General features: G+C 39.6%; 1 protein-coding gene across 2 annotated transcripts in view; it reads right to left on the bottom strand.

Annotated features, from left to right (window-relative positions):
• The window catches only part of GABBR2 (gamma-aminobutyric acid type B receptor subunit 2), an 818,519-nt gene that overhangs the window by 31,596 nt on the left and 769,389 nt on the right, over nt 1-17,534 (bottom strand). Inside the window, exon 14 of one of the 2 annotated variants that reach the window (XM_072597480.1) lies at nt 2,545-2,655. The exons of the other annotated variant lie outside the window; for it this stretch is intronic. Within the exon in view, the coding sequence (XP_072453581.1) occupies nt 2,545-2,655 (111 nt within the window). The remainder of the gene's footprint in view (nt 1-2,544; nt 2,656-17,534) is intronic. 2 annotated transcript variants of the gene reach the window in all.

Here is a 17,534-nt window from a genome sequence, read left to right as displayed (position 1 = left end):
TGGTCATCTAAATTGTTATTGAATCCAACTCCCTCATTTTACACATGAGGAAAGTGAGGTTCAGAAAGGCCAAGTTATTTGCCAATGCTATAGCTAGTATGTGTTTGAGGTAGGATTCAAACTCAGGACTTCCTGACTCCTCACCTAGTACTCTATTTCCTGTACCATCTGGCTCCTTGTTTCGCTATAAGTTTGTTATGATCTCAGCTGGAGCAGTGTGGCTGCCAAGTTTTTTTTGTCTCAGAAACAGCAGTGGAGAGGGTCTCCTCTTCTGGGGCTCCGAATTTAGGTTTTTGGGTGATAAATGTCTGCCTTGCTATTCTTTCAATACAGATATGTGGGACACAGAAATTGAACTGGATGTAGAATATCTCCCTCGGAATCTGTTGGTGACAACTTTTGGTCTGAGTAAAGATAGTTTCAGTTCTGATGATGAATTTGCTCTTGGATGGGATGTGGTGTTTCTTCTGGGCAGTGGCACCAGGCTTCAGAACATCATCTTTCTTGCTGGTAGATCCTTCCAGAGTGGCAGGAGAGGTATCATCTGCCACTTCAGGTCCACGAATGGTTTGGTAATTTCCTGGTGAATCTTTTAATTTGGCCAGCAAGGTATTGCCTGCAGTCAAGGAGGGGTATGGCTCAGGAGATGGGGTGGGGAACCTTCAGTCTTGAGGCCACATGTGACCCTCTAGGTTCTCAAGTTTTGGATTCAGTCAAAGGGTTGCACTTGAGTCACAATGTCACTTTCAAAGCCAAAGGTTCCCTACCCCTGGACTTAGTCTTGAATTTTAGAAAGCCCACTGACCTGATAGGAGGGAAAGTCCTGATATAATTAGGCCAGAAAGCTATGCAGCTCACCAGTTACCTGTAAATTTATTTTTAGGGGGGTGGGGTAGGACAACGGGATGACTCAGTTGCTAGTATGAAGGTGGAAGCCTCTGACTCAGCGGTTGTTTAAGCCACTGACTCTCCTTTTCTAGTCATTGCTTCCTTCTTGGCTTGGCTCTGACTCGATGGGCATCCTGTTCATTGGCAGCTGGAGGAGCTATTGCTTGGGACAGCAAAAAGGGCTCCCCCTTTCTCCCCAATCCCTTCCCTCTCTGTAGGAGTGAAGGGGTGATGGTATTTAGGGTATTCTAAGGCATTAGAATCTGCAGCAGTCCCCCAGCGACAGGCCATAGGGATTAAGTTAAAGCTTTGACCAAAACTTTGATCGTTATTGGCTGAATGTACCTCCCTCAACAGAGTGGTTGTAAGCTTTAGAAACCTTTAAAGCTTTTTTAGCTTCAAAGGTTTTTGAGGTTGTAAACTTTGCCAAGTATGACGTCTTGTAAAAATGTAGGTTCATTTTAAGAATGACTAACTGACCTTTTCTTTCAGAAATAAAAGTAGTGTCAATCTGAAGGCCTTACCAACAAGCCCATGCAATGGGTAAGCAGAGTCTGTCAACTGGCAGTCCAGGGGCTGATATTTGGGAAATTTTTCTATAGGACTAGGAACTTGGGGAACAGGGAATGAGGAACATAGACCACTGGGAACTTGCACCATGAAGACTGCAAAATTTGCTTGTTCATTGAAAAATAGGCTCTGTTATTGTCCATTGGGTGCACGGGCATGGGTGACCTCTGGTCTAAGGTCTTTGTCTTGATTTGAGTTGGCTCTTGAGTGCTATTAATGGTCACTGATCCCATAGCCCAGAATATAATCTCTACCCTGATGAGTTGTTCTGGTTGTTACACTGACCATTGGGCCTCAATAGTTTAAGGATCAATGTAGCTAAAGAGCTGTTAACAGTGGCCAATCAGCTAACTAACTTTTTAAAGGACTAGATAGTAATAGGTGATACCTCAGAAACAGAATGTGACTCACACTGACTCTAAAACCTACTGAGCCTCTTTCTTCTCTTTTTCTCTCTCCCTGTCCTCTCTCTTTTCCTCTCTCTTCCCCCTCCTCTCTTCTCCCTCTCCTCTTTTTTCTCTCATCCCTCTCTCTTTCCTTTTTTTCTCCTCTCTAATTTCTTTCTTCCCACCTCCTTTTCTTCCTCTCCCTCTCCCTCTCCTCTCTCTTTCCTTTCTTTCTCCCCTCTCTCTCATTTCCCTTTCTTCCTCTGGCTCCTCTCGCTCTCTTCTCTTTTTCTCTCTCTGTCTGTCTCTGTCTCCTTTTTCTCTCTTCCTTTGTCTATATAGTTAATTTTCTCTTTGCTTGTCTTTCATTTCTGGTTTCTTTCTTCTCTACTTCTCTCTCTCTCTCCTTTTGTCCTTTCCCTGCTCCTCTTGCCTCTGCATAGTGTTGAACTGAAAACAGATTTTTAAAAATGCTTGTTCTTAATCTAAAAAGATTTTAATAGTCTTTGTTCTTAATTTTAAAAGATCAGCTATTTTATTGGACTAGTTGTCTAAATTAAGTTATATTGTATATTTAGTCTTCAGTTTTTAAAAGCAAATAACTTGCCCCCCCTGCTTTATAACAAGGAACATGCACTTAGCTACCATAAAGGTATAAATGGAATTGACAGCAACATCAAATAATACAAGAAAAACCTACCATGAGGAGACCTTTGTAAGCATAGACAATGCCCAGCCAAATTGTCATATGGCTGTTCTCACAGTGCTCCAGAATTGGACGGATGGAAATATCTCTGCCAGCAGGATCCGGCTATCCAGAAAAAACACAAACAGTAATGATGGCGGAATACCCTTATTGTCCTCTGCATTCAATAATTCAATGAACAAGAATTCAACGAGCATTTATTAAGTAACTATTATGCACAAGATGAAAGGCACCATGGAGTGGCAGAGACATCTGGCCTTGGAATCAAATCCTACCCTTGACAAAAACTGAAAGGGTGACCCTGAGCAAGTCACTCTTGATCCCATAGGCACCTCTCTGAGATCAGAAATAGCATCTGGTGGCCAATCTGTCCTGGTAGAGAATTTTTTCTGGCAGCTCTCTATATTTATAAAATCTCAGTTCTTTATTTCTGGCTACTGTACCTCTCTTAACACAGTCCAAGATTGCAAGAGCAGTTCTGACCACCTTGTTACACTATTGCCTAATATTGTGTTTTCTGTCCACTAAAACTCATAGGTTCTTTCACGAGTGGCTGTTTTAAGCCATATCTTCCTTATCTTGTGTTTACCCAGTTAAGTTTTTGAACTTTATGTGCAGAAATTTCCATTTATCCCTATTAAATTTCAGCTTGTTAGTTTTGGCTCATCCTCCCTGTCAAAAAATTTTCAGATGCTGCGTCTGTCACCCACTTTATTAGTTTTCCTTTCCAGCTCTGTGGCATCCTGAAGGTTTGATAAGCATGTCTTGAGTTTATTTGCTTAACTGAGATCCTGTGCCTTGCTCAGAACTGTCATCCTGTAAAAAAAAATGCTGGGTGAGGCGGCAATTCACAGACATAAAATTCTTGCACACTTGCTTATTGACAGGGCAAACAACAATTTCAGAGACCTCAGTTCAAATAAACAAAGTATTTATTCATAGAATGATGGATTTATAGACTATTGGAGTTGGGAAGGACCTTTGGAGATCATCTTGTCTGACTCTGTCTTAAAGAGGAGGACACAGAGGCCCATGGAGGAGAATTCACTTACTCAAGGTCACACAGTTAGCTAATGGCAGAACCATGCCTTGAACCTGGGATTTCAAGGATTTGTAATTTTCTTGGTTTCCTTGGCAAAGATACTAGAGTAGTTTGCCATTTCTTTTTCCAGCTCATTTGACAGATGAGGAAACTGAGACAAACAGGGGTCAGTGATTTGCCCAGGGTCACACAGCTAGTCAGTGTCGGAGGCCAGATTTGACCTCTTGAAGATGAGTCTTCCTGACTCTAGGCCTGGTGCCCTAACCACCTTGCCTAACTTAACTGCCCTTCAAATTTCCATGGGGTGAACACTCCTCCTAGCAATGGAAATGACAACTCATCTGTAACTAACTCTCTGGAAACTGCCATGGCCAAGATATTCATCAGCCTGGGGTGAACTTGGTGATGAATCTTTGGAAATTGAGCCATGTTGGTCTCTACTTCAATCAGTCCATTTTACAGATAAGAGATACTCAGGCCCAGAAAGGGGACTGCTCATCTGGTTTTACACAATAGGCCTGCGATAGAACCAGAACTAGAAGTCAGGTTTCCTGACGCCCCAGTTCAGTGTTCTTTTCCCTGTATCGCAGTTTAAAGTGGTGGTGGTGATGATAGGAGAGAATTAAATGTAAGAATGGAAAACAAAAGATATTTTCTTATTTGGCTTAAATGTTACATTGCCTGGGAATCTCTTGGATTGACTCAGTTTTCCTAGAGTTAAGGGCCTGGATACTTGTAGATCTTTGATCTCTTCATCCCTAAGCCAAGCATCCTGATCCCTGGGAAAGTGAGGGGATACAGGAGGTATGGGGAGGCAGACCTCATCCAGAATAATAAGTAGGATGGGATGAATAGGAATTAGGAGGGATGGGGGGTAATGGGAGGGTGGGTAGAGAAGACAGGGAAGTTCTCTAGGATCATTTAGAGGTTCCTGGAATATTTACAGACTCAAAGGAGACTTGAGGAGGCAGCACCTTTGCACACCAAAGGATACCACTGAATTATTTAGTCCCTAGTACTTCCCATTTCATCTCAATTCAATTCAGTAAGCTATATGCAGGGTACTGTATTGGTAAGCACTGGGGACTCAAAGCTTGCTTGTCGGGGAGGTACAGAATGTCCAGACAGGTGCTTCCTTCCCCATCCCAGGAAGCTCTATCATCCTCCCAAGACCCCTTTCATTCCTAAAGCTCAATAGAGGAGATGATAGGAGTAGGAAGATAATGTGTGAACCTGAATAACACCGTCCAGTTGGAGAACATTTGCCTTCTGAAGACATGGTTTAAACATGGTGGGGAATCTCTTCTTGATCTGATACCTGGATAAACATCTTATAAGCACAATCGGTCAATTAATCAATCAGTTGATAAGCATTTATTAATTATTAATTCCTCTAAGCATTTATTATGTGCCTAGTACTGGGGATGTAACACAGAAAAAAGAGGCGGTTCTTGTCCAGAAAGAGCTCATTCATTCATTCATTCATTCATTCATTCATTAGAGGGAAAAAAGGTGAATTTTTTCGTTTAAAATTTTTCATCTTTCTTTTGTGCAAGGTAGATCTAAGGAGGAAGGAAGAGAATGAATTCCCTTGCCACCTAGGCCAAGGCAAGTCTACCTGGGCAGAATAATTCTCTCAGAATTCCTGTCGAATGAGCACTGGACTATTGCCCTTCTGGGAGACCAGCTCTTCAGTCACAAGTCCTGTTTGGGAGGTAAGCCTTAGTAACATTTTCTAACCAACATTTTCTGGTACAGCAGAATGAAGCTAGGGCTCTGTAGAGACAACTGCATTCAAGGATCCCAGTGTGATGAGCAGGTGTATGACACGGGGAGAAAGACAGACCTGCTTCTGATTGAAGAACTAAAGATGAATCACACGTCTGAACTATTCATGCACTTACCCTGGGGATAATCCATTCAGCACTTTGCATATCTTATCTTCATGACAAGGAAAATAATTAATTCCAAAAATAACAAAGTGAGTCACAGTAGAGTAGGAGATAGAGAGCATCAGGTTCAGGGATACCTCAGCCTCAAGTTGCCTTGGACCCAGGATGACTATGGGACCCTGGGCAAGTCACTTAACTTTTCTGGGTCTCAATTTCCTCAACTATAAAAGGAAGGGCAGCTAGGTGGCTCAGTGGATAGAGACATAGGCCTGGAGTCAGAAAAAACTGAATTCAAATCTGCCTCAATCACTTACTAGCAGTGTCACCCTGGGCAAGTCACTTAAGCTTTATTTGACTTAATCCACTGGGGAAGGAAATGGCAAACCACTCCAGTATCTTTGCCAAGAAAACCCCATGGACACTAGTGGCGTCCATGGAATCATGAAGAGTCACACAACAACAATGAAATGAGGTTGGGCTGGAAGACTGAAGTCTCTTCCATCTCTATAAATCCTAGTAGCTCCCTAGTATCCCTAGGATCAAATAGAAAATCCTGTTTGGCATGTAAAGTCCTTCACAACGTGACTCCTTTACCTTTCTGATCTCCTTACAGTTGACTCCCCTCTACATACATTTCAGCTACAATGACCTTACTTTTACCCCACAGGACCCTCTGCCTTCCGACCCTGCCTTTTTGTTGACTGTTGACTTTTTTGTAACCCATGCCTGGAATGCTCTCTCTCCCTCCTCACTTCTCCTTCCTGGCTTCTCTGGATTCTATCAAGACTCAGCTCAATTATCCTATCTTTTGCGAGAGGCCTTTTTTCATCTTCCACTGTTAGTGCATTCCTTCTGAGACTGCTTCCATTTATCCTATACACAAGGTGTCCCAAAAGTCTTCGTGCAGTTCAAAGCTCTAAGTTTTAAATCACACGAGGACTTTTGGGCATCCTATACATCTCTATACATGTTCATAGTTGTTTGTACTTTCTCTCTTCCCCTTCCCCGCCCCCCAATTAAAATGTGAGCTCCTTGAGGTCAGAGACTGTTTTTGTTTCTTCCTGGCATCTTGAGTACTTGGCACAGTGCTTGGCACATAGTAAGCACTTAATAAATGTTTGTTGACTGTCTGACAAAGTCTGTGTTACTATGATATCTGGGTTCCAGTTGCTCCTGTCACATATTGCCTGTGTGACCTTGGGTAAGACATTTAACTACTCAGTATCCGGAAGCAGTTCAAAAGCTCATAGCCCTAGAGCTAGAAGAGTTCTTTGAGGTTAGTTAGTCCGAACCTCCCCCCCCCCCCCCCACCAATTTTAAAGTTGAGGAAATGGATACCCAAAGCCTCAATGATTATCAGGTTACTTAGGTAGCTAAGTAACATCTAAAAATCTGCATTGGGAGAGGGCAGTTCCTCATTGGGAATTCTCTACACTAGAGGTGTCATTCACAGGGTCAGCAGGCCAGGTATGGCCCACAACTCTCCTTAATGCCTTTGGAACAGGACTAGAATGTAAGAGGGAAATAGTTAACAAAATAATAAAAAATATAGTATATAATGTTAATATATGGTTTTCTAAGGGATCCTTATGTATCTGTTAGTGACTCCTGTTTCTATATGATACCAGAACTCTTTAGCAATAAAATCAAGTCTGGACAAATATTAATAATAGTAGCAGCAGCGATAACAGTGATAATAATATGCTTTTAGGGCAGCTAGTTGGTGCAACGGGATGATTTATCTTCCTGAGTTCAAATCTGGGCTCAGACACTTACTGGCTGTGTGACCCTGGGCAAGTCACTTAACCCTGATTGCCTCAGTTTCCTCATCTGTAAAATGAGATGGAGAAGGAAATGGCAAACTACTCCAGTATCGCTGCCAAGATGGGGTCAGGATGAGTCAGATGTGACCGAAAACGACTGAACAAGAACAAGGGCATCCATAGAAGATAAGTTTCCATTTCAACACTTTCATTCAATCACAAAACACATTAATTTTATTTACTTGTGTAATTAACAGACTGCTGAAAATTAGAGAAATAGACCAAATGAAATCATTATAGTAGTGACTTGTCCCGAGACTATTGCTATCTCAATTCCATTGAACGTAGAGATGAGTGAAATATGTAATACTAATAAAAATAATAATAACGATGGTTGACATTTATATATAACTTGAAAGTCTATAAAGCACTCATTTGAGCTAAACCTTGTTTCCCCAACTAGATTATAAGCTGTTTATATGCAGGGTATCCCAAAAATCTTAGTGCAGCTTTAAGTTACTAAGGCTTAAAAAGTATTCAAGGACATCCTATATATGAAAGGGCAGGGACTCAGTCTTGTATCCTTATCCTCAGCACAGTTAGGTGCTCAATCACTGTTTCTTGTTGTTATGCCCAAAATGTGACAAAACTGTACATACCCTTTGACCCAACAAGTACCACCACTAGGTCTGTATCCCAAAGAGATTAAAAAAAAAAGAGGGAAAAGGACATATTTGTACAAAAATATTTATAGCAGCTTTTTTTTCTTGGTGGCAAAGAATTAGAAAATGAGGGGACATTCATCAAATGGGAAATGTCTGAACAAGCTGTGTGGTTATAATTGAATACTACTGTGCTATAAGAAATGAGCAGGAAGATTTCATGACTTTCACAAACTGATGCAAAGTGAAGTGAGAAGAACCAGTATGCACTAACAGGAACATGGTGCAATGAAGAACTGTGAATGACTTAGCTATTTTCAGTAATAAAATGCTTCAACACAATTCCAGAGGATGAATGATAAAAAAATGCTCTCCACCTCCAGAAAAAGAACTGATGGAATCTGACTGCGGATGGAAGCTTATTATTTTTCACTTTATTTTCTTTGTGGTTTTTTGTCTGTGTTTTCTTTTACAACATGACTAATATGGAAATATATTTTGCATGATGGCACATGCACAACTTATATTAAATTGCTTACTATCTCAAGGAGAGGGAGGGGAGAGAATTTGGAACTTGAAAATTAAAAAAAGTGTTAAAAGTTTTTACATGGAATTGGGAAAAATAAAATATTATTAAAAAATAAGTCTCTTTGGGACAAAAAAGCCTTACACATGGACTTCCTTTCTTGCTCTTGAATGTGAATCCAGAGTTATACCATAATCACTCATTTGGAGAGGGTTTTCCCACCAAATGAAGGAGTTAAAATGGTTAGGAGAAACTGATTAGGTCTCCTTTTTATTTTTAAACTCTTGGAATTCACAGGTCCCTCAATAGAATTATTGCAGTGAGTGACCCTAATTTAGAACCTACTTACTCCTGTTGACTCCAAAACTCTTTTAACTACATCCTGAGTCTGGTTCTTGCTAAACAATGTTGACCTGAAAATTTGGTTAAAGGAGGCAAACAGGCTGGGTGATATGTTAATGCACATTGTTTACTCCCTTTGAGCTAGTCTAAGATAGAAACTTGTACATGGAGTCAAAACCTAAGTTCTGACTGACAGATGCAAGAATGACCAGGCTTAAATCTATTTTAGGACAACTCCAGGATGTCTATGTCCTTCAGATTTATAGTCTCTCTATGTGTTTAACTATACCATGAGAAAGGAATTTTCTTAGTTGAATAAGTTGTAAACACACTGAGATAAGACAACTGACAGGGTAGAGTCACTTGGAAATTACGATCCCAGGATATCTGTCTTTCTCTGTCTCTGTGTATCAAGATAAGAAGGATCCCACCACTCTGGTTGCAGGTATCCTGTCCTAAACAGGTCTTTGGAGTTGCCAACACAGAAAAGGGCACAATCCCTGCCCCCACCCTCTTGTTCCTTGGCAGAGAAAAGGATTCTGAATGTGAAGGCATCCACCTCTCACTTCTAGAATGCAAATTTGGTTCTTACAGAGCCATGATAGCATTCAATTTAATTCAACAAACATTTATTCAGCCTGTAGTGCATACAAGGCACAGCTTATTGCACTGGGAATAGAAAGAAAGAAAAAGAAAGAAAGAAAAAAAGAAAACAACATTTCCTGCCCCCCATAAGCTTACATTCTAATAGGAGTGAAACAATAGATCACAAATAAATAAATGGAAAATATACTTTATATATAAAAAAATATAAAGTAATTTCATCAGCATTTGGGAAGGGAGCCAGTGGAAGAATAAGGGAAGACTTCTCGCAGAAGCACTTGAAGAGAGGTAGGGATTCTATGAATCTGAGCATCCTTGACAAAGAATGGGGAAATATGAAATCAAAAGCACAGAGAGCTGGTTGTTTCTCTTTATTTTGTTTGAATCTGTTATGCACCCAGATCTTGAGATTTTTAAGTCTGGAGAGATTTTTGAAATCAAATGAGCCTCCACCTAAGCCTGTGTTATCCAGTTCAAGGCAGAAACAAATAAGAAGAAAAGCTTATTCACTAAACTCTGATCTATGCTGCACTGGTTGCTGGGAGTGAATTCCCAGAGGGTCAATTATGATTATATTAATTTAATTGAATTATAGAATCGTAGGATTAGAAGTTGCCTTGTTTAACATCTTTCCTCCCCACTAGCCTGATGGATGAAGTTTGTCTACCACAGTAGACAGTGCCTCTATGTTTCCCTAACAAATCTCTGCTTGAATAGCTATAGTGAAAGGAAACTCACTATTTTATAAAGGCAGTCCATTCCATTGTTGGATAGCCATAATTGTTAGGAAGGTCTTCCTAATACCAATTTGAAATTGACCTCTCTGTTACTTTGTTCAGTTGTTTTGAGTTGAGTTTGACTTTTTGTGACCCCATTTTGGGTTTTCTTGGCAAAGATACTGGAGTGGTTTGCCATTTCCTCCTCCAGCTCATTTTACAAATGAGGAAACTGTTGACCTGAAAGTTTGGTTAAAAGAGGTAAACAGGCTAATCATATTGTTTATTCCCCTAAAGCTAGCAGATACATGATCACGGAGCCAGAAGGAAACTTCGGACTGTCTGATACAAGAATGACTAGGCTTAAATACACTTTACCATGAGAAAGGAATTTTCTTAGTTGTATAAGTTGTAAATTCAGCGAGCCAAGACAATTAACAAAATGGTACCAGTTGGAATTTAGGATTCCAGGAAATCTGAGTTTCCTTTATGTAGCATATATCTCTGTGAAACAAGATAAAGAAGAGTCCCACCACTCTGGTTGCAGGCATCCTCTCATAAACAGGTCTTTGAAATTGCAGACACAGAAAAGGACATTTTTAGGGCAAAACAAAGCAGTCTGATTAGTTCAGGCTTTGGCCCTTATTAAAAGTCCAAATATGATATTAAATGTTATTAAAACCTAAGCAAACATGGTTAAATGACTTGCCTAAGGTCACACAGCTAGTAAGTGTCTGAGGTCAGATCTGAACTCAGGAAGATGAATCTTCCTGACTCCAGGTGCCACTGCATTACCTAGCTGCCCTCTCTGTAACTTAGGATCATAGATTTAGAGTTAGAAGGGCCCCTTGGGATGAACCAGTTTGATATGATCCATTTGATGGATGAGGAAACTAAGTCCTAGAGAAAAAGAAGTGACTTGCCTGAGGTCATGCGTCATGTAGATGATGTGAGGCAGAAGAACTGGGATTTGAATCAGGGTCTTCCAACTTCAGGTCTAGTATTCTTTCTCTTAAACCATGTCACTAACTTCTACCAACTGGTTCTAGTTCTGTCCTCTGTGACCAAACAGAATCTGTCTAATTGGTTCTTCTTTTTAGGCAATTGGAGTAAATGACTTGCCCAGGGTCACACAGCTAGAAAGTGTCTGAGGCCACATTCGAACTTGGCTCCTCCTGACTCCAGGGCTGGTGCTCTGTCTACTGGGCCACTGAGCTGCTCCTTAATTGCTCTTTCATATGACAGCCCTTCATATACTTTGGAGATATAGAGGTAGCTTGATACCATGGAGAGAGTACCTAGCTTTCAGCATTGTTGTGAGACTCAAATGAGATGATATTTGTTAAAAAAAAAAGTTCTTGATATACATATAGAGTGGTGGTGGTGGTGGTGGTGGTTGTTGTTCTTCATCTTCGAAGAGGACCAAAATGACATTGCCATTGTAAAGTGAAATCTCAGTGTGTCTGACTGGCTGATCAGATGAGCTCGGAATGTTTTACCACAGGTTGGGCACAGATAGTCCATGTGAACATTTGGGGTGAATATCCCAAATTTGTGCATCCTGTGTTTACTTTGTGCTGTCTCAATTCTGCTTTGCTCAAACAGCATAACACCCTTTCTGATGTGGGCACACCACGCTGAGCGGTCCTGTGCCAGTGTCTCCCATGTTGCACAGCCAAATCCAAGGTTCTTGAGAGAGATTTTGAGAATGTCCTTGTATTACTTCTTCTGGACACCATGTGATCACCTGCCTGTATGCGAGTTCTCCATAAAATAGGCTTTTTGACAAGTGTACATTTTGCATTCAAACAACATGGCCAGTCCATCAGAGTTGCACTCTCTGAAGCATAGTTTGAATACTTGGCAGTTCAGCTCAAGCAAGGACTTCAGTGTCTGGTACCTTATCCTGCTAGGTGATCCTCAGAACCTTCCTAAGATAGTTCAAATGGAAACAATTCAGTTTCCTGGCATGGCGCTGGTAGACTGTCCATGTTTCACAGGCATACAACAATGAGGTCAGCACAATGGCTCTGTAGACCTTCAGACCTTCAGGTCAGTCTAATACCTCTTCTTTCCCCAAGTTTTCTTCGGAGCCTCCCAAACACTGAGCTAGCTCTGGAAACATGCGCATCAACCTCATTGTCAATGTGTACATCCCTGGAAAGTACACTACCAAGGTAAATGAACTTATCCACAGCATTCAAAACTTCTCCATTTGTTGTAAGTGATGGTTCCACGTATGGATGGTGTGGTGGTGACTGATGGAGCACTTGTGTTTTCTTGGTGTTAATTATTAAGCCAAAATTAGCACAGGCAGCAGAGAATTGATCCATACTTTGTTGCATCTCAGCTTCAGAGGCAGCATTGAGTGCACAATCATCTGCAAACAGAAAATCATGCACCAACACTCCTTCCGCTTTGGTCTTGGCTTGCAACCTTTTCAAATTGAAGAACTTACCATCAGTACAGTAGCTGACCTTGATTCCTTATTCATTCTCATTGAAAGCATTTGTCAACATGGCTGAAAACATCATGCTAAAAAGCATGGGAGCAAGCACACAGCCCTGTTTCGCTCCATTGGTGACTGGGAAGGCACAAGAGCTTTGTTCATTATTTAGAACCTGGGCAAAAATGCTGTCATGAAATTGACGTACAATATTTTGACATAATTTTCCATAAGCTGCCACGACTAACAGTGTCAAAGGCCTTGGGTAAAGTCTTTTTCAGGGCTGCTTTCTACCTTTGGTGTTCACTTGTTCCGCCTAACTCTCACCTGTGGTTCCAAGAAGCTGCAGCATGCACAGTGACCACACCTGGGTAAACCCTTGTGGTAGATGGGTTAAAACAGGTTGAGGGTAACCAAGGTTTCTCAAACCCATTGGTGAGTTAGGGGTGTATCTACATATAGAGTAGGTGCTACATAAATGCTTATTCTCTATCCTCCTTCCCATTTTTGTGTCATGGATCCCTTGGGCTGTCTAGGGAAGACTATGAAGGCTTTCCGCAGAATAATGCTTTTAAATGCACAAAATTGACTACATAGGATTACAAAGGAAATCAATGATACTGAAATAAGATGATATTTTTTTCCCATCTAAGTTCATGAACTTATAAATGTCTAGACTAGAGGATCCAGGTTCATTTCCATGATTAGGTAACCCTTCCTGTTCCCCCTAAGTCTCGGTTAGCTGATCTCTGCTTTGAGCACTTTCATGTTCCCTCATGGTCCTGCTCACCTCTCTCTGGACTTGTTCTATTCTCCCCCTACACATTGGGACAGCTCTGGATTTAACCACCACCTGCAATAATTCCATGGTCCAAGGCCATCTTCCTTTGTTGTGCTCAAAACCAATGGCTCCTAAAATCTTTCTGTTTGAGGAGTACTTCCTATTGCCAACAAATTTCATTGTCCCTCTTCCCCCCACCACTTTATACTAATAGTATTCATTGGCTGATGAATGACATAATGACACAAAGCTACTATGAATTCAGTAAAACTTTAAAATGAATTTGTATTTTAGCACTCACTGCAGAATCCATACACTTTTGAAAAATAATAACACATGTATGTGTAAGACATATAATTTATTCAGCCCACAGAAGATATGTTTGTTGATTATGAGTCATTTAATGAGATGGATCCCTTGCATAAACTCTAGGGGCCCCTTAGGGGTGCGTGGGCCACAGGCTCAGAACCTTTACTTTATATTCTTCTGCAGAGAAGAATATAAAACAACTCCTGGGCCTGCCTGTATGGTATGAATTGATGGATGGAAAAAGAAGACATACTTGTCCAAAAACATAGCATTACCCCTTAGGGACCTTCAACAGGCAATTTTAAATGCATGTCGTCAATGCGAGGGGTAGCCAAATGATTTGAATCAAATGACAAAATTCTGTTCAGTTTTCTAGAATCCTGTAATCTGCCAAACTCCATCTCTCTTCCTTCTGAAAACAGTTGCTAAGTGAACATAGGATCATAAAATTAGAGTTAGAAGAGACCTCTGAGGCCACTGAGTCCAGCCTGTTCATTTTACAAATGAAAACATTGAGGCACAGAGAGGTTGAACAATATTTCTAGGGTCATAGAGCCCATAAGTGTATCGGCTGGGTTTGAATTCAGATTGCTTTTCTTTTATTTTTAAGTTTAGAAGTGCCCTGTCCATCATACTATGTTGTTTCAGATTCTGAGGATATTTTAAATCAGAAAGCAAAATGTGGTCATAGTTTACAAAATAAATCATACAATCATGATAGCTAGCACTTTAAGATTTGCAAAGCATTTTTACAAATATTATCTCATTTCATCCTTACAACAACCCTGGGAGGCAGATGCTATTGTCTCCATTTTACAGATGAGGAAACTGAAACTGAGAGAGGTTAAGTGTCTTGTCTAGGGTCAAAGAGCTGGTAAATGTCTAAGCCCAAATTGGAGCTCAATGTTTTCTGACTCCAGGTCAGTTATCAAACTGACTTTTTAGAAGATTTAATCCTTACCCTGAGAAAGATATAATCTAGTTACCCTACTGGTTATCTACCCTTAGAGGCTATTTCTTTTCTTCACATTTGAATGAAAAGAATTTTGCAATATCTTAGACAGTGCCAAGAAGGTATTTATGGGTGTCTATGAATTGCCAGATATCTGGTGCAGTTTAAGAAGCTTAGTCTTGGGTTCTGGGGTTAGTTTAAAAAAAAACCACACCATCATAAAAATCTTTGCAGCAAATTTCTCTTATAAAGATCTGATTTCCAAGATATATAAGGAAATCATTCAAATATATAAGAAAAAGAGTCATTCCCCAATAGATAAACGGTCAAAGGATTTTGTCTCAAAAGAGATGAAAGCGGTTTTAGATTTTTTTTTTAATAAGGAAGTCACAGTTAAAATTAAGGAAATTAGAATCAGAGTTTTGACACATCCAGCAGTGAAACCTATTTTGTGATTCTAGCTCCATCCGTTAGCATAGTACTAATACAACCCCACTGTCAAGATCAGAGGTTCTACCCCAGGTCAACACTGTAGTTATGGTTGGTGGATAAGGAGTCTGTTAAGAGTGTTAAGTGGTCTGATACATACATACATACACACACTCACACATACACACACATACACACAATTTTTTTTTTTTGGCAGGAATAATAAAGCAGGAAGCAAGGTCTTTGAAGTTGAGAGGTTTAGGAATAATTTACTAGGTAATTACACTAGAGTTCAGTCAAAAAGGAAGTTAGGAGGTGTTACCATGAGGGTTAAGAGAACTTGTGGCTCATGGCAAAGTTTGATCCCTTAATTGCTTGGAAGACACTTTTGATTTTTTTTAAAGCAAAACAAATTTGTTTTGTATTTATTCACTATTTCTGAAAAATTTCTGAAAAATTCAGCACCTACAGCTCATCACCTCTCTGTCAAGAGGTGAGAGACTTGCTTCATCATCAATCTTCTGGATTTGGGATTGGTTATTGCAATATATTTTTATGTCTTTCAAAGTTGTTTCCTTTACAATGTTGTAGTCACTGTATCTATTGGCTTTGCTCATTTTAGTGATCATCAGTTTATATGTCTTTTTAGGTTTCTCTGAATCTCCTTCATAATTTCTAATGGCACAATAATATTCCATTCCATTCATGTTGATAATTTGTTCTGTCATTTTCCAATGAATGACCATCTATTTATTTCCAGTTCTTTGCTACAACAAAAAGCGTTTCTCATTATTTTTCTACATAGGAATCTTTCCCCCTTGTCTTTGATCTCTTTGGAGCAGAGATCTAGTAGTGCTATTATTAGGTCAGAAGGTATATGCAACTTAGTGACTTTTTGGGTATAGTTCCAAATTGTTTTCCAGAATGGCTGGACTGATTCACATGTCATGTCTTTTACCATCTTTCCAACAATTGGTATTTTCCTTTTTTTCCCATCCTTGTCTTTGTGGTGGGGTGATAGAAAAAGAACCCCAGAGTTGTTTTTATTTGTATTTGTCTCATTATTAGTGATTTGAGACATTATTTTTCATGGGATTGATAGCTCAGAGTTCTCCTTAAAGAGTCATATGTTCATATCCTTTGACCGTTTATTTATTGTGGAATGACTCCTGTTCCTATGTATTTGAACCATTTCTCCATATATCTTGAAGATCAGATCTTTATAAGAGAAATTTACTACAAAGATTTTTTAGTTTTAAAAAAATCAACTCAACAACCCAAGTCTAAGTTCCTTAAAGTGCCCCAGAGCTCTGGCAATTCATAGATACCCATAAATACCATCTTTTCCTGCTCAGAGCACTGCAAAATTCCTTTCTTTTAGTTATGAAAAAAAGAGAGAATCTAAGGATAGATAGTAGTATAGTTAAATTAAATTATATCCTTCTTTAGGGTTGGGATTAAATCTAAAAAGTCAGTTTGATAAATTAGGTGGCTTTACAGCACTGAGGATAGTATTTAACACACAACAGTTACTTTATCAATGCTTACTGAACTGGCATTGCAAGCTCTACTATTATGGTAACAGTCAGTGCTATGGTAATGTTAGCTGCTCTAATGTAAGAATGATAGTTTAATGATAGTTGTATTGGCTTTTTATATTCCCCTCCTTTTCTTCATATTTATCAAACATCACCATAGTATTTCTGCTGAAAAAATATGCCAAGTGGCATATGTTCTTCTCACTATTTTATGTAATTTTTCAACAAGGTAGTATAGTCATATGTTTAAAGGAAAATGACATCCACACTGAGTGTTGCGTAAGTAAGGAAATCTTGGTAATAATTGATGACAGCCCCTCATTGAGATCTTGCATATCATCAAAAATAAAAGTCCTCTATTTGCTATTCTTATTGCAAAAGTAACAAGACTGTGGAGGTTCTTAAGCCTTTTAAATAACCCACTTATTCTCCATCCAAGTACTTGTTTCAAAACAAGTGTTGGAAGTGTTTTGTTAAAAACAACAAAGACCTGATGTGATGCTGCTTACCTGCTAAGTAGGGTAGAACCAGATTTCTGTTTTACTCTTCCCTAGAGAAGCCTGTTCATAAGGGATCTTGTTTGTAAGTGTTTATTAGAAATCAGTTTTTAAGTCTTTCCCAATTCCCCTTTCCCCTACTGACCCTACCTCACTGTCTCCAGTTTTCAGTGTTCTTTCTCTTTTAATTCTCACCCAGGCAACTAGATGATGGCATTAGATAGAGAGCTGGCCCTAAAGTCAGAAAGACCTGGGTTCAAATGTGACCTCAGACATGTACTAGTTGTGTGATCCTGGGCAAGTCACTTAACTTCTTAGAGAAAAGAGAGTAGGCATAATCTTGATAATAATAATTATCATTAAATAATAATTATAAATAAAATATTAAATAATAGTTAAGCCTCAATTTCCTCAATTGTAAAATGGGGAGAACACCAGTTACCTTGCAGGGTTGTTGTGAGGATCAATGAGATAGGATTTATAAAG

This window comes from Notamacropus eugenii, chromosome 3 (genome assembly GCF_028372415.1).
Source record: "Notamacropus eugenii isolate mMacEug1 chromosome 3, mMacEug1.pri_v2, whole genome shotgun sequence".
NCBI lineage: Eukaryota > Metazoa > Chordata > Mammalia > Diprotodontia > Macropodidae > Notamacropus > Notamacropus eugenii.
The sequence above is the reverse complement of the archived record's forward strand: the minus strand, read 5'-3'. Positions and strand labels throughout refer to the sequence as shown.